Below are 27,553 nucleotides of genomic sequence, written 5' to 3'. Positions count from 1 at the left end.
TGTACAAAATCCAAGGAAATGGAGAGTAGCTGATTCTGGGCATAACGGTATGAACGGTGAACAGACACTACAGGACTTTCCCTATGCACATGGCAATTGATGTCACATTATCAGTTTTTAAGGGGGATGCCCCGTGGCTTCCAGTCATCTGAATTTGCCTTACCTCTCAAATAATTATGATCATATGAAGCTGCCTTTTTCCAAGCATTGGTCCATTTAGTCCAGTATCATTAACTGACCAACAGAGGCTTTCTAAAGAGTTCAGACAGGGGCTTTACTACCTGAGACCTGAGATGTAAAAATAAGGGAAATAGTGGGGACTGAACTTTCAACCTTCTGCTTTCAGCATGTGTGCCCTGCTATTCAATTGTACCCGGACTCTGTTCCCATTGTTTGTGTAAAACATAGCTTTTCCATAACCTTCCCTTCCCTTCCCTTCCCTTCCCATCAATTGTTAAATGCATTGTTAATTGCATATTATCTCATCTTTTCCTGAAGCTGTTTTATAATAGACAGAGTTCTCCTATTCTTTCAGCATCTCACAATTAGTGTACGTGCTGCCCAGAGCACGTTTCCTTTTTATGCAGCTGAGATGGAGATATGTCACTTGGAATCCTCTCGGTCCTACGTGCAGCCCAAGAATGCCATCTCAATGATGGAGATTTATTCAGGCGTTGTGGCAACTGATTCTCCTATTGTTCATTTTTGGTTCCATGAACAGCTGCAGTGTGCACTGTGAATATGGATGCTATGATTGTCTGCATTTTCCAGTAACACTTTACAATAAGTGACACATTGCGGCTGCTTCCTTTGCAAATCAGTGTAAGGATGTTAATCACACTGAATTAATTTGCCCTGGGGATGTGGTATGTAACAACAGAAAGGGGATTTTCTGTATCTTTTATAAGAGTGAATGCCCACTGCGAGCGGAGATGGGGAAATAAAGAGGCTGACACAGGTTCTTGGATTCAAATCGGGCCACATTCATCGATAATTCTGAAAAGGGGAGAAAAGGACAGGCAACTAAACTGGGGCAGCCCCTAGCTGTCCTTGAAATGGGCGAAAGCATTCAAAGAATGTGGGGTGGCATGTCATCTCACCACCCCACAGGGCTACTCCTTTTGGGAGAGGTAGCCCTTCCCCCGTGCCCGTGCCGCACAACACTGGGTAGGTGAGGTGAGTTGGCCTCTCAGGTAACCCTTATCCCCCTGACGGGCCGCAAAACCCAGAGTGGAAGTCCTCACCTGTCACATTAGCCATGCTTCTGAATGCACACCATCACTATTCTTATCCCTATGCCCGTCCTAACAGCCACATGGAGTGACAAGCCTATTGCTTTGTCAAACTCCCCCTGCCTGTGCTGAATTACTTCCCACAGGCCCCTTTGCAGATCCCACAGGAATATATCATTCCCTAAGTCAGACAAGTGCACCCCATCTTGCCTATAGAGCTCCTCCCATGTCCATGAAATCTCTGGATGAGAAATAATCCCATCTCCCTGCTGGGATAGCCTCAGAGCTATTTCCCTGTTAACCTTCTGCTGAGGCCTTTCAATGGCCCGCTGGTTCTCGACATGCTGCCAGAAAAGTCTGGGGAGCAAGCACGACCAAATGATAGTTACCCCCAGCTAACATCGCCTAATAACCTGAAAATCCCCCAGTGCTTGCAGGATGAGGCCCTTGCCTCTCACATAACCCAGGTCGTGCCCCCCCCCCCAAGATGCAGCACCATGCACCAATCCTTGCTGGAATAGCATGGGTAGGAGGCGCCCCCACCGCATGCTGCATCTGCCAAGCGTGAAAACCCCCAGACGCAAATGGCACAGCAGATGTAGCAGACACAAATGGCATAGCAGACTTCATTTGCGGCTGTAAAGCCCTTAGTTTAAGCTAAATGCAGCCATTTATGGCTACATTTAGCTTAATCTAATTGCTTTCCAGCCACAAATGGTGTGGCAGATGAGATTTGCATGTGGAGTCACTCAGCCAGCTTCAGCCAGCAGTACGGCAATGGCGGCTGTGTCACTGGTGCTACGGAGCCAGCCGGCGAGGAGGAGCCAACTCTGTGCGGGTCCGGAGGGGGGCGGAGGTAGGTGAGACCATTCCACCACTGACTCTGGAGGTTGGATTCAAAAGGATCCGGCCTCATTGGAGTCCGTGGCGGAATTCTCTGACATCCCTAGCTTTATGCTCCCCTGAAAAGGGATTCTAAAATCATGTGTAAAACCTTGGTCTAGGTAAACCGCATCTTCCCTCTGCAGATATTGTCCCAGGAGCTGATGGAGAGGCTCGATCTTGACTGGACTAGGTCCCTTTGGGAGGTGGTTGTTGCCCTCCCCCGGATTTGCTACTTCCTTGTCCATCTCGTGTGTGACCCCACCAACACTTAAATCTGGGACTTGAGGTGCATGGGTGCTGTCCAACACAAATGGAACATTCGTGGTGGAAGTGGCATGGGTTTCGGAAACAGGAGCCTCTGGAACTGTACTCTCAGTGGAGATAGCAGTGTTGAACCACCTGCCCCACATTCAGCCAAACGGTCAAAGTGGGTTGCTGTTTGGCCAGAATATGACCGCTGCCAGATCTATCACCAAATTATGGCCTAGCTGGGGTCATGAACTGAAGCCACAGATGCTGTACCTTGATGTCCCAGTGGATGGAGGGGTCAACTGTGGTCCTCATGCGAAAGGCCTCCTCATAGGCCAGCCAAGCCCCACCCTCAAATTCGGAGTGTGCTCTATAGATCATATCTAGATATTGAGTAAGTACCCACCCCTGCCCGGGGAATTTTTGTTGTAATACCCGCATATAAATCAGAAAACCTGGCAGCCAACTGGCCCCGGTGCAGGTGAATTTCTTTTGCCTGCCTTTATCTTGGTCCTTATCACCTGAATTCTCCTTATCTTTAGGGTCCAGGTCATGAAATAACAGGGAGAAAAAATCAATGAATTCTCTGTGCAAAATCTTATTCCTAGACTAGTGGCGGGCAAAAGGGGAAAACCTAGCGGCATGGATGTACTACTTGTGGGGATGGCATCCTTGCCCACAGTGGCATGTGGGTCTGCCTATATCCAGGAGGATTGCAACTGGGTTGCATCGGAGGGGCCCGTCGGGCCCTGCCAAACAGATGCACATGCCGTCATCGCCAGAGAAGGCTGACGTGCACCAGTCTCAGGCAGAGTAACTGGGTGCCCTTCTGAAGGCCCTGAAAGGGGTGCAGCATCAATTCCAGTATGTGTCTGGGAGTAGAAGGATGAAGGAATTGTCCAGTATGCTTGCAGCCACAAGAGTGTTGTAGCTGGACTGTGCCATAGCTGACCCCCCTGCTGGTGTAACTGGGACAGGTGGGGGCTGCACAACTACTCGGGGACTCCCACTCTCCACTGCTTTGGGGTCAGCATGATCTCTGGCAAATGGAGAAATGGGCCATCTCGGGGTTGATGTCCATGGGAGCCACCTCCATGGCCCCACTGCCCCCCCCCCCGACCAGTGGAAGGTGTTAGGGGAACTTGCCTCACCTGTAACTGGGACCGAAGGGGCAAGATCCCCTGAGTACACAGAAAGCAAGGCTGCTGCCAGCCCGGATGGCTGTGTCGCAGCTGACGTTGGTTCTTCAGCTGCAGGGGGACCCAGTGCGAAATTCTGTGGGGGGCAGAGCTGGAAGAAGCCCCAACAGCATCTGAACGCTCTGAAAGAGAAAGCAGCCATGTGCGCTGGGTCTGTCGTCTGGTCTGTTTTGACTGAGACCCACCTGGTGTGGTTGGCCTAGGTATGGGCGGTGTGATCCCTTTTTCTTTTTCTGTGGCCTCCAGGTGTGTGAGAATCAGCGCCAAATCGGGGACTTCCTCCCCCTCAGATGAAGACTCATGTCGCCATCGAGGCCATTTTGCTGGAGGGTGGGGGGCTTTGCCCTTTCCTTTCTTGCCCCCTTGTCCTTTGGGGGGGGCATATTGGCGGGACCCTCAGACCCCCAGAATTAGTTCCTAAGGGTATGGAATGCCCACTGGCAAAATGAAGTTGTATAAAGTAACAACCCCCCCCCCCCCCGCAAGCAAAACCTCTTTTTTTTTTTGGTTTAGGAAGGAAACTCAATTGGCCATTCCGCCTAGGGCCCCAAGAGACCCTCTGCTCAGACCCAGAAAAGGCTGTAGCCTCCTGCACCCTGAGACACTACAGGGAACCCCCTTTGGGTCTTAAGAAAATCCCCTCTAAGGACCCCCCCCACCCAGGACCTCCATACCTCGGGCCAGCCAGCCCCTGAAGAACAGGCCTGACACCAGGATCCACTGCTGCGCTGGTGATCCCACAGCCTCATGTCCTCCCTGTGGGGAAAAACCTGGGCTGGACACTAGGGCTGGGCAGGCCAAGAGGCCAGGGATCACCTGAGGAGGCATGATCCAGGCCTCCAAGAGCCTGTTGGTGGGGAAATCAGCCACCCGCCGCTACCACAGCCGCCGCCACAGCAAGAAAAAACACATCCCCCACTTGGTGTTTGGGCAAGGAGAGGCTGCCACCGCAGCCACTGCCGCTGTTGAAGGGATGCTGCTCTGCTGCTGCGAAGAGTCCCTTGGCGAGGAGGGAAGGACATCCCAGGTGCCGCTCCAAGGGAGAGCTGCGCCCATATTCACCGGCTGCAGAAGTGCGTGGCACACGCTCTGCAGCCAGCCGTGCTTTCACAGGGCGTCGAGTAGCGCGGAGTGCTTAAACGGGTCTCCGCCCCCTTCCACCTCTGGTGTCATCACCTCAGGCTGCCAGTCATGGCCGAGGACATCACCTCACCCCTCCCGCCCACAACAGCCCGCCACAAGGCCAAGCAAGCTGGACTCGTGGTGTGGCATTTGTAATGCATGTAATCAAGGTATTTGTCAACACAGTTTCTTAATGTTTTTAATTAACCTTTGGCCTGGAACGACCCCTTGCAAAGTAGGCCCAACCTCTCTTCTTAAACATTCCGCTGAGCTTCATGATTTCTACAAGGGCTGTGCATCGCTTCGGTGCCGAATCTGAATACCAAAGCAAATAGGGCTGCTTTGGGGGTGCTTCGGTGAGATCTGAAGTAGATCAGACTAGCACTGAGGTGGTCTGAAGTGAAGCAGGTCACTGCTGAAGTGCCTCGGTCTGTCTCGGAGATTTGGAGCTATTCTGATGCCTTCTAAAGCCCAGACAGCCTGTCTCTAAATGTATCAACTCGTGAAAGATGGGGCGAGGAGGAGGATGGAGGGGGGAAGGGAAGAGGAGGAGGTGGGAGTGAGCTTTGATGAATGGTACTCTAGTTGCCAATTTAGGGATGAACTTAACCCAGCAGTCTCCAATCAGTGACAGTGGTGGAGGAGGGGTGGGGAGGGGGGATACTGTATATATTGGAGATCAGCCTGCATTTGTTTAATTGCGAGAGAGTGTGCTGGTTAGAGTTGGTTGAGAGAGCTTAGAGTTGGTTAGTTGGGAAGATCTGTTGTGTGTGTGTCTGTTGTACTGAAGCTTTGTTGTTCTTCTTCTTCCCTAGTACTGAGCCTTCTCAATTCAACTATTCTTTCTTTATTTTCTAGATTCTGTATTTTTTTAAAAAAAGTACTTTGGTTTCCTCCTTTCCTTACCATGTACTTTGGCTCCCCCCACCTTCTCAATGCAACCATTCTTATTAGTTTTCCCTCCCTCCCTCCCCCCTCCCTTCATAGATTCGTTATAAAATAACATTTTTTAAAAATAAAACAGTACTTTAATTTCCTGCCTTGCCTTGTTCTTTGCCACCACCACCCCTTCTCAGTTCAACTTTTTCTTACTAGGTTTCCCTTCTTTCTAGATCCTTTGTAAAACACACACACACACACACACACACACTTGCATACATACATACATATATTGATTTACTTTCTTTGTTCTTGTCCCCCACCTTCTCATTTCCTGTATTCCCTCCCTTCCCATTTTTGAACTTTATATCTTTTCCCTAAAAAAATAAAAATAAAAATGCCCTTTTCTTTGCTTGCAGGTAGTTCTGTATTTGATCTTCTTTTGCTCTTGTGTGTGAGTGCTTGTGTTGTGGTGCAGCAGACAGTGTGTGACAAAGCACTCCACACATTTACATTTATTATGTAAATTTAATATTACACTGCGTGGCAAAAAAAAGTCCAATATGAAGCATATTCAGGGTCTTGGAAGGGGAAGAGGTGGGCGAGGTGCTGCTGGGACCCTTTTGTGCAACCAGTGAAAAGTTATAGTTTTGTTTTGAGAGTTTGTGTTGAAAAAAGCAGTTTACCTCCGCCTAGCACAAAAACTACTCTGCCAGCCTGCCTCTCAGCCTGTTTTCCCAGGTAATGTGTATTACATTCAGCCAAATACAGCCTGAGGTCATCCACTGTGAAGCTGAATAGGAAAGGAATACTAGGGGAAATTAAGGATAGTGACATCCTCCTAATCTCTGCTTAAACACCCAACTTCTCTGATTATTCCTTTAGGACCTTTGGTTTGAGTTTCTGAGAACAGCACATTTTACCTGTTCCTAGCACAAAAACTACTGGGACAAACTGTCTGAAATTTGCCATGTCAAATCCCCTCCATGGGGGCTGCCAGGTCCCCAAATCGCATGTATTTATCATGAAAACTGAAAAGTCTTTGAAAGCCAATGGGAAAATGTCAAATTCAAATAATTCAGATATCCAAATCTCGCTTTGGATCTGAATCCGTAGCGAAGCGGATGGGTTCCAAATCAGTCTGAAGCAAAGTGGGGCTGCTTCAGAAGGTCCGAATGAGCATGTGAAGTGAAGTGGGAGGGCTCCTTACTACATATGCTTGACTATTCAGCAGTATAGAAATATAATAAATAAATTCATGCTTTCAGAGATGGTCTGAAACCAGAATAAGCACAGGGTAAGCAGGTATCAACACTATGAGAACAGCTTGGTATTCATAGACCCATAGGGTTGGAAGGGACCTTAAGGATCATCTTGTCCAATCCACTGATCAATGCAGCCTGTGCAATGAAGGATGCAGCTACAGCATCCCTCCTAGATGGCTTTCCAGTCCCTGCTTAAATATCTCCAGTGAAGGAGGCCCCACCACCTCCCAAAGCAGCCTGTCCCATTGCAACAGCTCTCACTATTACAACGTTCCACCTTCACTCAACTGGTGAATTGCTCCGACTGAGGAGCCAAGGCAGAGTTTGTGGCTTTATAGGACCTGCTGGAATACTACTGGCCCATTTGTGTCACCTGACAACTGGAACCTGCAGTACTGTGTTCTACTCAACAGCTACTGGCACTAGGGATGGGTGGACTCACCTCCGTCTGTACTGCCAGGCGCCTGCCAAAACCCCACTGGTCGGCTGCCCATGTTTGGCTCCCTGGATGAGCTGCCACACAACCCATGACTGCCTGGCAAGTGCCTGGCAGCTGCCTGACTCCTTAGGAGGCACCATTTTGCAAAATAATAATAATTAAAAAAAGGCTGCGTGGGTTTTCCCGTAAATGTAACGTTGCGTGAATGGTGGCCGTAAAGGAGCCATTCACGCAATATTGCAGGCGTAAATGGACCAGTCATGTCTGTAATGTTGCATAAACAGCCCCTTTATGGCCACCACTTATGCAGTGTTACACTTTTGGAAAAACCAGAACCTCCATTTTTTCATGAGGGAAAAGGCAGCGGATTGATAAACAGGGTCTTGGAGGCTAAGCGTGGGGGGGGGGAGTCCGCTGGACTCCAACCCCTAACTGGTACCTAAGTACAGCAAAGAATAGGCTGGCGGCGCCATCTTCTGGCAAACTGCCAGTGACACAGCACATAAGGCACCTTTGGTTAGTTGCCACAGTTTCTCATGCATGGTCTCTGGCATCTCACAATTACTGTGATTCAACTCCTTCTGAAATAAAGAGCAGGAAACTATCAATGATGAAGACATATTGCCATTGCCAATGGGGAAAACATTGACACGAAGGAACAAGTTTACAGGATGGGGCATAAGAATAATGTTTGCATTCATGCAAAGTATACAATATGAACTATTTATTATGTACTGCATTTATATGCCACCTTTTTGACAAAGTGCTCAAAGCAGTTAACATTTTATAAGACGTTAACAGTTTATAATAATGACCTTACAATTTGAGAGATGTGATACACAAGGGAAAAAGGGATAGTAGAAGATTTTTAAAAAACCTATCCATTGTTTGATATTGCTCCCATGTGTGCAAGATATTTGTTTTGTTTTGTTTCAGAATTCCATTCATTTTTGTTATTAAGAACCTCATTGGCTTAATTGCTCACTTGTTAAATTCACATTTGCTTTGTCACACATTTCCTTTGTCACTTGCATTTGTTTTGTTACTCACATACGTTGCCTTTTCCTTTTTGGTTGTTGTTTCATTCATATCCTCTGGTGGTAGCAGGAGCTGGACTAACCTCAGTGGTTGCTTCCTAGCAGCTGCAAACTTATTTTCCCAAAATGCATCCTTCTGGGGTGTTCGGGGGAAAATAGTGGCAGCCACCTCCCCCCAAAAAAAGGGGGGAAAAAGGCAACTGCCAATGAAGAATGAGGAACACAATTTTGTTTTTGTTTTTCACAGAATGGTACAATATCTGAGAAAAGAAAAGCCAGTAGTTCTGCCTTGATATGCTGGTGAGGTGGCAGACCTGCCCAAATCCAGCAGTTTTGAGGCATGAGCAAACTTCCACAACAACAGCCTGTATAAATGGATGCAGGAAGAAGCTGTTGGCAAGCTGGCAGAGGGCTGGAGATGTGCAAATCAGCAAACTCAAGCATAGGTTCCCCAAATTGCACCTCGAAGCTTATCCTGACTTGTTTTCATATCCGATTGCAAGCTTTTTTTTTCCCCTTCTGGCCCAAAATTCATGCATGTTTTCATGTGCATTTTTGCAAATATAGGCATCAGTTCTGCACATTTTTTTTAAAAAACATGCACATTTCCCTCCCATTAGTAAAGCACAATTTGTGCTCATTTTTCAAATGCACACATTTTTCTAGTGCAATTTTGAACATATATATATATATATATATATATGCTCCTCCACAGGTTGCATTACAAGCTCAGAGCGGAGTGGACTTTGACCATAGATTACATTCAGCTCTATGTATCGTTCCGGTAGATGAGAACTAGGTAAATTCTGGTCAAATGTAAGTTGAAACAAATTTCTCTGGCATCTCTGTAGACAGCTCTTCTTTGAGCTCCTTAGCTGTGTCTTGAACTGCTTTGTGCTGCTTTATTTCCTTTGCTCTGCCCTGACTGTCTGAATACACGTTGTTTATTCGCTCATTCGCTTCCGACTCTTCGTGACTTCATGGACCAGCCCACGCCAGAGCTTCCTGTCGGCTGTCGCCACCCCCAGCTCCCCCAAGGTTGAGTCCGTCACCTCCAGAATCTCATCCATCCATCTTGCCCTTGGTCGGCCCCTCTTCCTTTTGCCTTCCACTTTCCCTAGCATTAGTGTATGAACACATACCTACTCCAAATTTATTTATTTAAAACACTGTTTGACCGCCGTTCAGGGCAGAAGCCCCCCCTCCCCCAAGGCAGCTCACAGCAATAAAATACATTAGAAAGGGTTATTAAAAGCAATAGAAAATAAAAATAAAAACAACAAAAGCCCACAATAAAACCAGCAACAGCAATAATGGCAGTAACAGCAATAATGGCAGTAATATCAAGAGAAGGCCATGGTAAAATAACACATTATCAAGGCCTTCTTAAAAGCCTGCAATGACGGAGCATGGCGGACCTCTGATGGCAGCTTGTTCCAAAGGTGTGTGGCCACTGCAGAGAAGGCCCTCTCAGGTTGCCCACCTGACTGCTCTGATGGGTGGGCAAAGGAGAACGGCCTCTCTGATCTTAAAGTTTGCCTGCCCCCTGCCTGTTGGCTCTCATCATTCCTGTTCCTGCCTGAACATCCCTTTTCACTGCCAATCCAGATGCTCTTCCCATGTTCTGGCTTGCCCCAACAATGCATATAGTTTTTAAGAGCTAACTCAACAGTAGTAGGACCCCTGCACTTACCCTAGTAAATGCAATATTACAAACTAATGCACAATGCTCATCTGGGTGTGTACAGCTGAAAGGTTATTTTGCCGATTAAACTTTGAATTTGGAAAGGATAAATGTAACTTCTTTATTTAGAAAAATAAACGGCGTTTGCAAGATATTTTCAACAGATGCTATCTTTTTCTTTCTGTCTCTTGCTTCAACTTGTTTGAAGGTCACATTTGCATATCACTTTCGATTTCCTGCTCATCCAATGAAGAGCAATTTCAATGGAGGTGATCACTTTACGATGCCCAAATCTCTCTCTCTGCCTTAGAAAAATATTAGCCAGAGAGATTTATTTCAAAATTTCAACATTTAAAGTGTGCCAATATTTATTGCCCAGCCCATAACGATGGCTTGATTGTTTCCAGGTATTAAGCGTAAGATGAATACATTGCTCACCACCTCCTGTCAGCAATGATGTAAAAAAGAAAAGAAAAAGCAAGTGATATTAAAAATAATGGATGGTAGTAGTGCCATGTGTATCTACTACATCCCATAAATTCATCTTTGGGAAAACATGTAAAATTCAGAAAAGTATCTGGTACATTTTAATGTTCTTTCAACAATTGTGAAGGACAAAAGTGGTACAAACAATTGAGCAAATGAACAAAAAGAACCACCAACTAGATTTCTTTCTTTTCTTGTTTCTAAAGCTCATAAAATGTTTCCTGTTGATTGATTAGCAACTTTATATCTTATCCCTGTTACGTTCAATAACATTAAACCGGTCAATTTATCATTTGAATTAAATGTTCTGGCTGGAAGGATAAATAGCGGGAGCTTGGAGGAAGAGAGAAGGTTCTCTATAGGAGGAATAAAAAGCTCTGTCAAATCCTGTAGAGTACTAAATATACTGAGTCTTGCTGGGAGCTTTATCATCCAGTATCTCCACCTTATAATAAGACAGAGCAAAGCATAATTCTGCTTTGCAGTACAGAAGTAATGTGAAGTGTTCAAACACAGACCTACCTGGTAAAAATTAATGGGCCAAATTTGTCCCTGGCATCACTCACTGCCCCCCTTAAAAAAAGAAAAAGGAGCTCCTACTACGATCTGCTCATTAGTATGAAAAGGTAAAGAAGAAATGGGAGACAGTTGGTTCTAACCAGAACAGCACCAAACATTCTGTAGCTTGGGGTTCTTTTTTAGGTAGAAAGTTGAAACTCACACGGACGGTTCTGTGTCTGGGGGGAGGGGAGACTTTTTTCCCCCCAAGAAATTTTTCCTGCTGATATTGTGCAGGTCTTCACCTGTTTTTAGTCCTGTTCTGCTGCTTCTGTAATCTTTCTTCTGGATACTCCTCCTTGCTCTTGCCTGGATTTATGAGTGCTCTTGGGGTATGATCCATCAGTCAGCTACAAATCTTAAGGTTCTTTGGATAGGAAATAATATACCAAACCTCTTGGTATATTAAGCTCTTGGTTAGCATACCAAACCTCTAGGCGTATCCCATCCCATATTAATAATACTGTTTGGCTGAATTGCTAAGAAAGTGTATAATACACGGTGTGCCTAGAGCAGAGGTCAGCAACCCATGCACAGTGGCACCTGCCAGGCTTCTTGCATATACCTGCCAGATCCCTGCTGCCAGTGTTGATTTCCTACCACACCACCACCACCACATACCTCTGAACTCATATCAGCAGCCATAACAAGGAAGGCAGAAGAAGGTGAGCATGGTGGCTGTAGCAGGAAGAAAACCATGGGCAGGCGGGCAGGCAGAAGGAAGAGGAGGAAGTGAGTATAGTGGTGGGGAAAAAATCAATTGGGTGGGTGGGCAGAGGGGGAGGTAAGTGTGGCAGCAGGGAAGGAAAGCAGGTGGGCAGGCAAAGCAGAAGGTCAGTGTGGCAGCACAGAAGGAAATGGTGCAGGTGGAGGAGCTGGAGAAGCTAAGCGTGGTTGTGGGGAGAAAGGAGGGGTGGTATGGGAAGGAAATCACAAGTGCAGAGGAGGAGGAAGAATAGCAGGCAGAAAGGAGAAAATCCACAGAGGGTGGGGGAGAGGGAGACAATCCACAGAGGGAGGGAAGAAAAGAGAAGCCATGGAGTAGGGAGGGGAGACAAGCCTTGGGGAGGGGGAAAGAGAGAATCCATGGAAAGACTCCCAGAAAAACAATGGCAAATACGCCTCCAGGCCAAGGGGAAATGACTAAGGCACCTCCCCCCCGCAACACCCCAATTGTCTATCCATGGCCTAATTGGTGAAGTTTTAAAATAAGGGAGGACAAGTAACAACAACAACAACAACTTGATTCAACTGGTGGATGACACTGAATACCTTCATGGTCTGGAATATCACTTGGCTTTCCATGTAGTTCTTATGTTCCTTTAAATGAGAGCAAACATCGTTTGTAATAATTGCACGACTAAAAGGTTTGGTCCTTTTGCTATTGGTATTCTATAGTGGTTTACAGCTGATCCAATATGTTCTATACAATTTCACTGCCTCACTCGCAGATGGCAAAATGGTGAGGAGGGCATTTCAGTGATTTGTAGGGAGAAAAAAAAAAGTTGAATTAAAAAGTGGGGGGGAGAAAGCAAGAAAAAAGAGGGGAGAAATAATAACTCTTGGGGGTGACTGGGTGCTTAGGATAATATGAGCCACACTTTGCAGTATGAACAGGGGAGTGCTAGTATAACCGCCACTTGTGTGGGCCTTAAGGGGCTTAATTAGAATAAAACTTGCATAGATATAACTGAACAAATATGTCTTTAGCAAGAGTTAAAACTATACAAAGCATGCAACAATTTTCCAGTACCAATAAATGCAACAGTTAGTCCTTCCATGTCTAAACAAAAATATGCCATTCTTGCTTGCAACTTTGCAGTAGGGCAGTCCCAAAGTTTCACAAGATAATGGACACGCCAGCAGTCTTTTTGTAGATAACTTTAGACCACAGGACAATCAACAATTGTTAGCTTATACACTGTAGGTGAAGGTATTAGCCCTGCAATAATAATATAAATATAACAAGCATCAGAGATACAAAATGATTCCCTATCCCCTTGAAATTTTGCTATGCACAAATATCAGTTCATTTTACCTTATACAAGGTGATAAGAGCCCATAATCATAAATCAGATCTCTAGCATTCATCTTCCCAGAGGAACAAGCTGACTCTTTTTGTTTGTGTTTTCTCTTCGCCTTCCCTCTGAGTGAGGACTCAGACCCTAAAGGGCTAAACCATTCAGTATAGAGGTGTTAGACTAGCTTTGCCCTTGCAGCTGGTCTGGATTGCTTTATCAGTGTCTTGCAGATAGGCCTTTGCTTGTTGAAATCTACTAAAGCATAAATGTGTTTAAGTTCATGACCTTGGCTTTCCTGTATTTGTACTTACAATTAGGGATGTTGTGAGCGCCCAACAGTGGGGTGGAGTTCGATGGACTCCACCTTACTTGGCCCCCCAGATGCTGCTCGCCTAGCTAGGGGATGCTCATGGATGAACTCATCCGGTAATGTTGCAGAGATGGCCTTGTACAGCCACCATTCTGCACAACATTAAATATATGGAAATTATAATTATGGCGCCCCAATCTTATGTAAAAATGGTGTCTCCCAGTGAGGAGTGGGCAGCTGCATGGCTCTCCCGGACTGCTTGCTGAGCCCTCCAGGGCACAGGTGAGTCCATCCATCCCTACTTACAATGACCTATTAGGGAGTGAGTTATACAGAAAGTACATTACTCCAAAGGTGCACTGAACACGTTCCCTTCATGTCAGACTTGCCAGCATGGAGATGATGAAGATGTCTGCGTGTGCCTATGTGCTGTACTGTATATGAATGGCACCATGCATGATGCTTGTGCTTAGCAGTGCTCAGAGGTGCTCAGAGATATCCTGTGAAGAAGTCTGGTGTGTTTGTAAGTGCAGGGCGGCAGGATAAAGAATACATCAAGCAACAGGGTCTAAGAGAGAGAAAAATAAAGATAATACATCCAGTTAATCAGACTCCCTGCTTACTAGTGACAGGCCCTTACTTCCTGTTTATATCTGGCTGTGGTTCAGAATTGTGCTTTGTCCTTTGGTATAAGGAAGCATTGAATTATATGGACAATTGTTTGAAATTCCTTAAAAAAAAAACATATACAAACACACATACCTTTCATTAAGCCTTAATACAGAAATAGAAAAAAAATAATATAATTAGTTGACTATATTCTCTGGTGAAGGCTCTGTCTCCCCATAAAGACCCTAGGCTCTGAATGAAGCCAAAGGAGACCCAAGGAACCTTGAACGAAAACAGAACATGTCATCTGGGGTGAGGCTCTGATTTATACTGCTGTATTCTGCTAGCTTCTATGCCCTTGGACATAAATGGCAACTCCAATATTTGAAACTTTCTGACTGGTTATACCAGGGTGGTCTAACCTCCTCAAGGACCCCTCCTCAACTTAGGGTAACACCCTCATGCTTAAGCCTCTTGTTCTACAGAAATTTCCCAACTCATCCTCTGTAGTTTTACTCTGTGGTCTAGGCCTCTCTCATTATGTTCTCTTTTCCCCAGGATACACTCCCTGCCAGTAATAGGCCAAGGGCAATTTTTTGGTCAGAAAGCAGCCTTTTTAGCAAGGCCTCTTTGGTATGCCTAATATGTCTGTTGCCTTAAATACTCTATGCTATTTTTTTTTCATTTTAAATGTCTTACAGGGGGTTCAGGAGCCCATGCCTTACCCTGTTGGGATCTCAATGCACCCTGCATTTGTGCAGCAAGACCTGCTTCTCTATAAGTGCAGCAGGAAACATGCAACCTTCTGCTCATCCTGCGGGCAGAGCCCATGTCTCTTTCCATTCTGGTTTATAGTGACACTAAGACATACGATGTATACCTAGTAAGAATGACTGCAAGAATCAGCTGGCCTCAAACACAGCTGTTCTTTATTTGGCACACACAGATGTCAGAACTTAGTGGAAGCTCCACCCACTGTTGCTACTCCCAGCTCTACAGGAGCTGACAAGGTTCACTGAATCACAGAATAGTAGGGTTGGAAGGGGCCTACAAGGCCACTGAGTCCAACCCCCTGCTCAATGAAGGATTGTTGCATTCAAAAACAATAACTAACCCCCAGTACCCACTAGGATACATAACGACATACAACCCTGGCAATAATCTGAATGTACATGAACTCACCAGCTCATCTGGCCATAGACAGATTTTGTACAAACTGAATTTTGGTGAACTAGGATGGCCTGTGCCGGGCAGTCAACCATCAATGAGGCACAGCCAGGCCAAGCATGTGCTGGATTTCTGTGAACTGAGTTGGCAGGAGGCTTAACTGAACAGGCAGAGTAATATGTGTAAAGGAAGGGTGCCAGGCATGGTGGAGGTAATCAGGTGGTCTGGAGGTGAAGTAGAAATCGGACATTGTTGGTTCGTGTATAAAATAAAAAGAAAAGAAAGTTATAATTTTATACATGAACTCCAAACAGTGAGGTACTTTTGGCTGAACAAGAAACCTACAAGTTTAATCAAGAAAAGGGCAAAGCTGTACAAAGTTGTGTCATCTGAGTTTAGGTAAAGGGTGTTGGGCATTATCTCAAATGAAACTTAAAATGCTTTTTCTGTGACCATATTCTGCTGTCTGCATTGTGAATAGGGCTCTTATTGCATTTCAGCAAATGTGTGAGGGCTAAAACTCAGAGGCAGGGATGGAGCCAGGCATGACTGGCCCTATCCCCTACGTCCCCACCTACGAAAATCACATTAGCTGTTCTCAAATCATGGGAGCATGTTTGCCATCCTGAACCCAACCAAGGAGCACTTTTTGGGGGGGATGAAATGTTCTCAAATCCCCAAATTTGCAATCATGGTTGAAAAAAAGCCTTTTTTTAATGCACATTTTGAAATGCACTTTTCAATATAAAAGCACATTTTCATGCTCTAGTCTGGGGGGGGGGCAGAATTTGCACTTTTTGAAAAACACACACAGAAAAGTGCAGTTTTCCAACTGAATGATCCAAAAAACCAGGTCAAAAACAACAATGGGAGTGAACGGAAACAAATTTTGAAGGGATTTTTTGGAGAATTTAGGTGAGTTCAAAATCCCTTATCCCACAAATGCCAGCCCCTGCCTCCTCAGTCCCACAATGAGCAGGGAGGTCTGAAGGCCCACTGTGTTTGCTTGAAAGTGAGTAGGACTTTCTTCACAATCAGGGACCCTGATAAAGTCCTTGTGTGTACACTTGAACACATGAAGAGGCTGAATGGAAAACCGATGTTTGCAAGTATGACTTTGAAAATGACTCTGTTGCCTTTTGGAGTCTTCAGAAGGGGCTGAAAGGCACTTGTTCTCTGTGTTTTTGTTGTTTTTTTAAAAAAATTACATAAATAGAAATATGCACAAATTGCAGAGTGCCATTTGTGTGATCTACACAAATTTCAGCTGCAATTTGAGCACTTTACACATATTTGGGCCGCAAATTGCACCTGCAATTCACTCATATTTTTTATTATTTTATTTACGCAAATAAAAGAAATCCAAGGAAATCCCTGAGCTGGCCCAACACGATGCAGACAACAAAGAAGGGGGAGGGCAGGCTGTGGTGCTCAAAACAGCAAAATCTATTGTGCTCTATGCATTTCGGAATATCTCCTTCTTCAGGAGCTGTTTAAAGCCATTCAGTCTTGTGTTCTAAAATGAACAGTAATTCTTTCCTTTGGATGCTTGCACACACTACTCCTAAAGCCTATCGCTCTCACCTTTAGGAGTTGATTTTCTCAAGCATCCTGATCTTATACTTGTACAGACAGCACTTAGCTGGGTCCAGGTAGTGAAAGGAAGAGAACAAATTAGACACACAGACTTAGGTAGAATGATAAATTGGCCACAACTCTATTGACTTTCACTTGAATAGTCTTGGTAGCAGCACAGAGCATGGATCCTGTCATTGGCCGGCCCACCTACTGTCTGATTCCTACTTTCTGGCCCATGTGTCAGGAGCCCTGGTGGTGAATGGCAGGGCCTGGAGCACACCATAGCATGGACCACTAATGTGAAACCCTTTCCACCACCCTGGACGTAGCCTCCATGCTGGGTTGGTCTTAGTGCCACATCCACAGGATCTCTTATAGGAATCCTGACCATGCAGGATTGATAGAATGATAGAATAGTAGGTTTGGAAGGAACCTATAAGACCATGGAGTCCAACCCCCTGCTCAATGCAGGAATCTAAGTCAAAGCATCCCTGACAGATGGATGTCCAGCTTCATCTTGAATGCCTCCAGTGTGGGAGAGCCCACTACCTCCCTAGGTCATTGGTTCCATTGTCAGGAAGTTTTTCCTGATGTTGAGCCAGAATCTGGCTTCCTGTAACTTGAGCCCATTATTCCATGTCCTGCACCCTGGCATGATTGAGAAGATTGGGCAACCTGATTCCACTCCCCCTCACCAGTGGATCCAGCCAAGTGCCTATCACTCCTACATAATCATGACAAATGTGATAAAATGAAGCATCCACAATGAATTTGCTGACAGTCCAGATCAACTTATTTACAATGGAATTAATCTTGAAATTGGGAAGGCAAAACAAAAATAAAAAAATCTTGCACTGTCTTTGCCAGTTGGTGTGCAGGTAAAATTCCTTCCCAGCCCCATTAAGTGGAGATTACTTCTGCCATTGCAAAGCATCTTGCTGCCCGGAGTGGGTCGGTGGGGAGGTCAGTGACTGCAGTGCTGCAGCCATATGGGAGGCCTGCTTTGAGGGGCCTCAGGTTGAACTGGAGTGAGAACAAAGGAGAAAGGTCTCACTCAGGTGGGTCCACCCCTTTGGCCCTGCTCCTATCAAGCCCATTGGAGTGCCATTTGGCTCAGCAGGCATATCCCTGGGAAGATGCCAATGTGGCCACTCAGCAGCCGCTCTTCACCAGCCTTTCCTCCCTTTGCTGCTGGCCTGGGCGCCTGCACAAATCACGGCTCCCTGGTGTCAGGGTGGACACTGAGCCCATAGAATCCCAGAGTAGTTCTGATTCTGAGGAAGAGCAGTCGCTCCTGGGAGAGGAGCGCGCTCCTCTTTCCCAGGGCCAACAGCTGATGGAGATTCCTCCCACCAGCATTCCTAGCTTAGATAGCAGTCCAGGGAGTGACAGAGCGCGGATATCAGACTTGGTGGACGCGCGACGCCGCTGCAGAGAGCGGCGCCAAATGGAGGGCGCAGAAAGGAGGCGCAGTGCCGGTTGGTGCGCAAACAACGGCTGATCCCAGAGGATCCAAGGGAAAAAGGAGGGACTCTCCCTAATCCTTAAATTCAGGGGTCTGCCAGTAATTCCCTTTCAAACAGGGACCAACTGTTCCAACTTAGGGCATAGGTACTGTGCTGCTCAGATCTAGTTGCAAATGGTAGAGTTGTTAAGTTGTAAAAGAAGAATAAAGCTTTGAAAGGAATCCCTTTGTCTGTGTCTGGACTTGGCTACTGGATTAGACTGAGAGAGGCCTCCAAGGAGCCCTTGACACCTGGTAAGTGGGAAACTCGGCTTCTTTTTATTTCACTCAGCAATGAAACGGTTAAGGTTTCTTGTTTGGGCAAGGATCCAAAGAGACAATACTCAAATTTCAGTGTGTTTGTGGTAGGGATGTACAGACTGTGTAGAATCCACTCCGTCTGGATTGTCAGGTGTCTTTTGTTCCGTCGTTCACCTACGGATAGGGATGTCAGAGAATTCTGCCACGGATCTCGGTGAGGCTGAATGCCAGTGCATTCGGCCCCCCCACCCCACGAAAGGCAAGCAAAATGGAGCACTTACCTGCTGCCCTCGGCGCTGACTTGCAAATGGTGGCCGTATCTGCGGCCGCCATTCGCTTCCTCATTATAGCCGTGATAGGCTATGTAAATAATTATGTAGCCTATCATGGCTAATGCAGGGATGGCATTTGCATCCCTGCGGAGGCTGTGATAGGCTACGTAAGTATTTACGTAGCCTATCACGGAAAAAACAACAACAGCGAACGCAAATGGCGGTGGCTACGGTGGCTGCCATTTGTGTTCCCTTTTTTTGCCTTTTTAGCCTACATAAATATTTATGTAGGCTATTACGGCGGGAAAAAAAAGGGAACGCAGATGGTGTAGTGGCCGCCATTTGCATTCCTTTTTTTTTTCTCGCCGTAATAGCCTACGTAAATATTTACGTAGGCTAAAATGGCAAAAAAAGGGAACACAAATGGCAGCTGCTGTAGCCACTGCCAGTTGCGTCCGCTGTTTGTTTGTTTTCTTTGCTGTGATAGGCTACGTAAATATTTACGTAGCCTATCATGGCAAAATACAGGGATGCAAATGGCGGTGGCTACAGCCGCTGCCATTTGCGTCTCTGCAGGCTGCTCAGCTGTCAGATGTCCGGCTGCGGGCGGCCCCGGCTGGCGGCTCTGAGGAATCTCCGTGGAGCAGAGCCGGCCAGAGGGAATTTCGGGGGGAGGGACAGAGTGCCTCCCCCCACCGCGAATGTCACCCTTCGAAAAGGTAAGTGACTTCCGTACATCCCTACCCACAGACGGATGCGGATATCTTTTTTCCATTGTGCGGAAAAATACACAAATAATTACATAAATATTTACATAAGTATTTACATAATTTACCTCAGTACATAACATTTAGTGTACTGTCCCCCATTCCATTCAATGTTTCCGCAGCAGAAACATACGTAGTTTCCTACGAATTGATATGTGTAAATTTCGGGAAAGTGAAAAAATCATCCGAAAGTCCATGGACTCCATGCAGCCTGAGCAGGTCACTCCGCAGCGGATTCCTCAGTTTGGATCCTTAGAAATCCAAGCTCATTTTAGTCTGTCTTGAATTTCTCCAGCATCCCTACATAGGCTTACTGCCTCTTGTACTGGAGGTAGCATGGAGCCATCAGGACTAGTAGCCATGGATAGCCTTATCTTCCATTAATGTGTCCAATTCCCATTTAAAACCATCCACACTGGTGGCTGTCACTATATATATGAACATATATCTAAGTATATGAGCTTTATCTAAGTTCATATGTTAATCTATAAATCTAAGTATATGAGCACCTATTTATATAAAGTAACTGTGTTGGTTATATGATTTGCTGCTTCCTTGCACCAAGTCACAAGTTAGCAGACCTGAGTAAAGACCTGTCAACCATGAGAAAAGGGAACTGATTAATTGGGCACTTATATGTTACTTTCCTTGCAGCCCTAGTACTCCAACACTGAAGGCATTCAAGACGAGGCCGGACAGCCATCTGTCAGAGATGCTCTGACTTGGATTCCTGCATTGAGCAGGGGGTTGGACTTGATGCTCTTGTAGGCCCCTTCCAACCCTACTATTCTATGATTCCATTATTCTAAGCCTACAAAACCTTGTGACTAGGGATGGCGGAGAATTTCTCCCCGAAACTTCGGGGGGCCGAGCACCAACGTGTTCGGCCCCCCGAACAAGTTTCGGGGAGAAATCCTCCGCCCCCCCGCCCCCCGCCCCCCCGGGATGGGACTTACCTTCCCTGAATGTCCCTCCCGGCGGCGGGTCCGGCTGGCGGTTCGTCCGGTGTTCGAGCGGGGCGGGAGCGGCAGCCGGTCTTTTGACCGGCTGCCGCCCCCGCCATTGCAATGAAAGAAAAAAAAAAACGTCCCCTGATAGGCTACGTGACGATTCACGTAGCCTATCACGGCAACATTTGCAAAGTCAGCCATGATAGGCTACGTGAATCGTCACGTAGCCTATCACGGGTGACTTTAAAAAAAAAAAAGCGCGTACGCGAATGGCGGCCCCCATAGGGAGCCGCCATTCGCGTTCCTTATTTGGTCGCTGTAGTCTACGTCAATGTTTACATAGACTACGGCGAAAATAAGGGCAACGCTATTTGCGTTGCCCTTATTTTCGCCGTAGTCTACGTAAACATTGACATAGACTACAGCAACTAAATAAGGAACGCGAATGGCGGCTCCCTATGGGGGCCGCCATTCGCGTACGCGCTTTTTTTTTTTTTTAAAGTCACCCGTGATAGGCTACGTGACGATTCACGTAGCCTATCACGGCTGACTTCCCAGATCTAGCCGTGATAGGCTACGTGAATCGTCACGTAGCCTATCAGGGGACGTTGTTTTTTTTTTTTTTTACTTTCGTGTTCGCAGCCGGGCGAGGCGGGAAGCCTCCTCCCCGGCCTGAATTTCGGCCGGGCGAGGCGGGAAGCCTCCCCCCCCGGCCTGAATTTCGGCCGGGCGAGGCAGGAAGCCTCCCCCCCCGGCCTGAACTTCGCGGGGGGAGCAGCGAAGCGCTCCCCCCCACCGCAAAAAAGCTGCGAGAAAAGGTAAGTGACTTTCGTTCACCCCTACTTGTGACCCATCAAGCCAGTGGATTCTGCAGATTGGATTCTCAGAAATCCGAGCTCATTTAGTAGGGATGGCGGAGAATTCTGCCACGGATTTCAGTGAGGCCAAATGCACTGGCATTCGCCCCCCTGAAATCCGTGGTGGAATGGCCTGACCCCCTGCCCCCCCCTGCGGATTCCCCCTGGGATGAGGCTTACCTGGGATGGATGTTCCAGACGGCAGAGGCTCCGGCGGCAGCTCCGGCAGCAGCGGCAGCGGCTGGTCTTTTGACCGGCTGCCGCGGCCACCATTACCATCTGCCCTTTGCCATGATAGGCTACATAAGTATTTACGTAGCCTATCAGTGCAAGCCAAGAAAAACAAAACAAAACCCATATACGCAAATGGCAGCGGCTATGGTGACCGCCATTTGCGTTCCCTTTTTTTCGCAGTTTTAGCCTACATAAATATTTACGTAAGCTATTACGGGGAAAGAAGGGGAACACAAATAAAGTAGTGGGCGCTATTTCCATTCCTTTTTTCCCGCTTTAATAGCTTACGTAAATATTTATGTAGGCTAAAACTGTGAAAAAAATGGAACGCAAATGGCGGCCGCTGTAGCTGCCACCATTTGCGTATGCGGGTTTTTTTTTTTCTTCTTCCAAAAGGAAGGCTGCTCAGCAGCCGGATTTCCAGCTGCGGGCGGCCCCGGCCGGCGGCTCTGTGGAATTTCTGCAAAGTGGAGCTGGCCGGAGAAGGATTTTGGGGGGGAGGTACGGAGCGCCTCCCCCCCACCCCGAATCACCTCGTCGAAAAGGTAAGTGACTTTCGTACATCCCTACATTTTAGTCTGTCTTGAATTTCTCCAGCATCCCTAGTTTGTGGTGGGGCAGGTTTGTCTGATTCCATCGCAGAATCTCCCCAAGAGGGCTTTTGCTGTTGCTGCTGCTGTTCTGGCTGTTTCAAATTGAGAAGACATACAAGGCTAACTATTTATTTGGTAAGTCTGGAAAATGAAACTGACAAAAAAGGTGTCGCTTTCAACCAATGCTTCGCTAATGGTTCCAAACTCTAAACTGAAAGGGAATTATGCTATCACTAACCCCCAACTGCCCTGTTCGTGTATAAAAAGTATTTTTAAACTGTAATAAAATGAATGCTTTGTCTTAAGATCTTTTAGGAGTTACTTGTCATTGAAATGCAAATGGTACATAATCGAGTTATTTTAAAGTACCAGAAATGACACTTCTTGGGAGATTCGCCCTTGTCTGTGATATTACTTTTGCTGGGAAGAGGAGATTGATAGTTTCATTTTGTTTGATCTTTTGTAGATGAATTAAAGTCACAACTAGGGATGAGAGAACCAGGGATGCACAAGCTCGCTGAATTTCTCCAAACTTTACTTCAAAGCTCGGTTGGGCTCACTCCTGTCCTTGTTCCTGACCTGCTGTGCATTTTAAAGTTGTGCATTGTTTAAAATGAAGTTTGTTTTTTTTTAATGCATGTTCATACTTTAGTGAATGGGGGGAAAGTGTGCACTTTAGAAAAATGCACACTTTTGCTGTACGAATGACCCTCCACTAGGGATGTCAGAGAATTTCTCCATGAATCTCCGGGAGGCCGAATGCCAATGCATTCGGCCCCCTGAAATTGGTGGAGAAACGGTCCGCCACCCCCCCGCCACCCCCTGGGATGGGACTTACCTTGTGCGAATGTCCCTGGCAGCGGCAGCTCCTGGCGGCGGCGGCTCCCGGCGGCTCCCGGCGGCGGTTCGGTGGCGGCGGCTGTGGCGGCCAGTCTTCTGACGGGCTGCCGCCGCTGCCATTTCCAAGTAAAAAAACCCAAACAAACAACAAATGTGATAGGCTACGTAAAGATTTACGTAGCCTATCAGGGCTAGATTTTCAAAAAACACCGTGATAGGCTATGTAAAGATTTATGTAGCCTATCATGACTGACTGCAGGGACGCAAACGGCGGTGGCTACGGCCGCCGCCATTTGCGTCCCGGCAGGACAGCAGGATTCGTGGCCGGAGGTACGGGGTGCCTCCCCCCCAGGCCAGAATTTCGTCTGGAGGGACGGAGCGCCTCCCCCCTGACCAGAATTTCGGTGGGGAGGGATGGGGCACTTCCCCCCCCACCCAGAGTTTCGGGGGGAGGGACGGAGCACCTCCCCCCCACCGCGAAGCAAGCTGCGGGATCAGGTAAGGGACGTTTGTCGATCCCTACCCTCCACCCCCAAAAGCTGAGAGCAAATAAGAACAGAAGTGAGCTGAACCAAGGTTTGAAGTAAAGGTCAAAGAATTTCAGTGAGCTCTAGCACCCCTGGTTCTCCCATCTCTATCAGGTAGGGATACTGAAATCAGCAAAACACCAGCTCTCTGAAGTTCTCTGTATTCCATATTGAGATTAATTCTGACTTAACTCACATTGTGAGCTTTTTTTCTTTTTCTTTTCACATGAAAATTCATGCAGATTTTCATGCAGATTTTTCCAAGTGTACACATCAGTTATGCACATCTTTGAAATGGATGCATTCCCATTGATTAAAGCATATTTGTGTGCATTTTTCAAAAGAATGCATGGTTTCATGTGCATTTTTCAATGCACGTGTGCTGTTGAACACATATTCTTTTGGTCTGCAAATCATATTGCTAATTGGATTTTGACCACAGATTGTGACTGAGTCCGTGTTTTATTTATTTATTTATTATTTAATTTATTAATCACCCATCTGGCTGGTCACCCAGCCACTCTGGGCGATCTAAAACATACAATAAAACAATAAAATTCTACAATAAAAACATTTTTTAAAATACCCTAACCCACCCCAAATGCCTGCCTGAACAGCCACGTTTTTAATGCACGACGGAAGCTCATTAAAGAGGGGGCATGATGGAGTTCCCTAGGGAGAGAGTTCCACAGAGTGGGGGCCACTACAGAAAAGGCCCTCTCCCTCGTCCCCACCAGTCTAGCTGTCCTGGCTGATGGGACAGAGAGAAGGCCATCCGAGGCTGATCTTGTTAAGTGGCCTGTCTGGTGCTGCTGGAGGCACTCCTTAAGATAGACTGGGCCGGAACCATATAGGGTTTTAAAGGTCAAAACCAACACCTTGAATTTGGCCCAGAAAACAACTGGTAACCAGTGCAACTCCTTCAGCACTGGAGTGATGTGATCTCGCCGGCGGCTGCCTTTAATCAGGCGAGCCGCTGCATTCTGTACCAGCTGCAGCTTCTGGACCGTCTTCAAGGGTAACCCCATGTAGAGCACATTACAGTAGTCTAAACGAGAGGAGACCAGGGCATGTACTACCGATGGGAGCAGATGGTCGGGAAGGAAGGGGCGCAGCCGCCGTATCAGATGGAGTTGATATAGCGCTGTCCGGCTCACAGCTGACACCTGAGCCTCCATGGACAGCTGGGAGTCCAAAATGACCCCCAGGCTGCGGACCTGGTCTTTCAAGGGTAGCCGTACCCCATTCAACACCACGTCAACATCCCCTAGCCTCCTCTTGTCTCCCACCAAAAGTACCTCAGTCTTGTCAGGGTTCAGCTTTAGCCTATTCCTCCCCATCCAGCCACTCACCGTCTCCAGACATTTGGACAGGGATTCTACGGCCAACCTTGGTGAAGATTTGAATGAGAGGTAGGTGTTATCCGCATATTGATGACACTGCACCCCAAACCTCCTGATGATAGCCCCCAGCGGCTTCACATGGATGTTAAATAGCATCGGGGAGAGGATGGAACCCTGTGGCACCCCACAAGTGAGTGGCCACGGGTCCGAAACCTCCTCTCCCAGTGCTACCCTCTGGTACCTGCCAGAGAGGAAGGACCGGAACCACCGCAATATGGTGTGTCCAATGCCCAACCCCTCCAGGCGGTCCAGGAGGATACCGTGGTCAACGGTATCAAAAGCCACTGAGAGGTCGAGGAGAACAAGGAAGGAGCATTCACCCCTATCCAGAGCCCTCCTCATATTATCCACCAAGGCGACCAAGGCCGTTTCTGTCCCATTCCCAAGCCTGAAGCCCGACTAAAATGGGTCTAGATAATCAGTTTCTTCCAAGTGTGTCTGCAACTGCATCGCCACCACCCGCTCAATCACCTTGCCCAAAAATGGCAGATTTGAGACTGGGCGAAAGTTGTTCAGAACTTGAGGATCCAAGGAAGGCTTCTTTAAGAGTGGTCTTATCACTGCCTCCTTGAGGGCTGATGGCATCACTCCCTCCTCAAGGGAGGCATTCACCACCGCCCTGATCCTCTCACCCAGTCTCTCTCTGCAGCCCATAATGAGCCAAGATGGGCAAGGATCAAGTAAGCAGGTGGTCGGCCTCACAGATGAAAGCACCTTGTCCACTTCATCAGGAGGAAGAAGCTGGAACCGATCCCACAAAACCGGTTTGCCACAGGCCGCCTCTTGCTCACTAACTGTATCCACAGCGTGCAGAGTAACACACCTAATCTGATCAATTTTATCTGCAAAGTGCCTTGCCAAGGCCTCACGGGAGGCCTTAGAATGCTCCAGTGGTTCTGGAGCCGCAGGACCGACCAGGCTCCGGACCACTTGGAACAGCCTCCTGGGACAGCACTCTGCAGATGCGATGGAGGCAGCATAATATTCCTTTTTTGCTGCCTTCACCGCCACGTGATAGGCTGAAGATACAGCTCTAGCCCATGTCTGATCGTCTTTGGAGCGAGACGTCTGCCACCGGCACTCTAGCCGTCTCACCTCCTGTTTCAGAGCTCGTAACCGCGGATTGAACCATGGTGCAGTCCGAGCCCTGTTCAGGGGGAGAGGGCGTTTCGGAGCCACCTGATCTAATGCCCCAGTGATTGCGGCATTCCAGCCACCCACCAGGGTCTCGACCGAGTGGCCGTTGGTGTGCCCCAGAGAATCCCCCAGCGCGTTCAGGAATCCATTTGGATCCATAAGACACCTGGGGTGGACCATTTTAATGGGTCCTCCACCCCTGCGGAGGGGTTGTGGAACCGAGAAGTCCAACATCACCAGATAGTGATCTGACCATGACAAAGGGGATATACCCCCGACTTCCAGATCACTCCCCACTTCTCCAGAAACAAACACAAGGTCTAGTGCATGACCAGCTACATGAGTGGGCCCAGTTAGGATATTGTGCAGCTCCCAGGAGGCCATGGTCTCCATGAAGTCCCGAGGTGCTCCTGTGAGGATGGCCTTCAAATGTACGTTGAAGTCCCCCAACACCAATAAGTTAGGGGACTGTACACGCACATCAGAGACCACCTCCAGCACCTCAGCCAGGGAGTCAGTCGTGCAGCGGGGTGGACGGTACACGAGCAGAATCCGCAGACTGACCTTCGGGACCAACCTCCAGTACATGCACTCAGCAACCTTGGTCTCCCGGAGAGTGGGCCTGGTGAAGACCAAGGACTCTCGGTAGATAACAGCCACTCCCCCTCCCCGATCCCCAGCCCTCGGCTGCTGTGCATACGAAAATCCAGCTGGACACATGGCTGCAAGGGTTGGAGCAGCAGCCTTGGACAGCCAGGTCTCTGTAATACATGCCAGGTCTGCACCCTCATCCAGAATCATGTCATGGATGAGGGAGGTTTTCTGGGTAACAGACCTGGCAATGCAGAGCAGCAAACGAAGGCCAGAAGATGGGGTCATGCCTCCCCCAGCCATCCTTTGGCTCTGGACAGGCCCGGAGCAGGGGACAGATATTACACATCTCTCCCTTGTTCCCCTTACCTGGCATGGCCTGCCCCTATGTTTGGACCATGTTTGGTCCCGAAGCTGCAAACTGGGTAAATCCTGATAAAAAATGAACTGAAATGAATTTCTCCTTCATTCCTATTATTGGGCAAGCATTCTTGGCAGTCCCCATGGGTCTGCTGAGCTCCCATTTTGCATAAAAATGGCTTTTTGGCAGTTTTCATGAATCCCTCTTTATGCAAACAACAGCTGTAGAGAGGCCGTTTATGCAAGGTTATAGGTGTTAATGGACCATTGATGCCTGTAATCTTGCGTAAATGGCCACTGTATGGCTGCCATTTGCATAAAAGAAAATTTACGAAAACTGCCAAGACACCATTTTTATGCAAAATGGCAGCTCAGAGAGGGATTGAGCAGCTGTGCACCACTCACCAGGTGGCCATGGACCATGCAGTGGCTTCCTGTGTGTGGCAAACAGGGTTGGTGGGATGGCAAGGAGCTGATGAATGGCAGGTGGCATGCAGTGCAGATGGGGGTGAGTTCAGCCAGCTCCCCTTGATGCTT

At 47.5% G+C, this 27,553-nt stretch overlaps 2 protein-coding genes across 2 annotated transcripts in view; both read right to left on the bottom strand.

Moving 5' to 3' along the window:
* LOC146346579 (uncharacterized) overlaps nt 1-1,260 on the bottom strand; it is a 53,963-nt gene extending 52,703 nt beyond the window's left edge. The window contains exon 1 of the mRNA XM_084851419.1: nt 1,245-1,260. Coding sequence (XP_084707545.1) covers nt 1,245-1,260 — 16 coding nt within the window. The remainder of the gene's footprint in view (nt 1-1,244) is intronic.
* Nucleotides 1,261-21,100: 19,840 nt separating this feature from the next.
* The window catches only part of LOC146346576 (uncharacterized), a 78,216-nt gene continuing 71,763 nt past the window's right edge, over nt 21,101-27,553 (bottom strand). Inside the window, exon 2 of the mRNA XM_084848735.1 lies at nt 21,101-21,313. Within this exon, the coding sequence (XP_084704861.1) occupies nt 21,308-21,313 (6 nt within the window). The 3' untranslated portion in view covers nt 21,101-21,307. The remainder of the gene's footprint in view (nt 21,314-27,553) is intronic.

The sequence above is a fragment of the Heloderma suspectum genome, chromosome 4 (genome assembly GCF_057233095.1).
Source record: "Heloderma suspectum isolate Gila_16-S chromosome 4, 16-S_ref, whole genome shotgun sequence".
Taxonomy (NCBI): domain Eukaryota; kingdom Metazoa; phylum Chordata; class Lepidosauria; order Squamata; family Helodermatidae; genus Heloderma; species Heloderma suspectum.
Note: the sequence above shows the minus strand (reverse complement) of the source record. Positions and strands in the feature narration are given on the sequence as shown.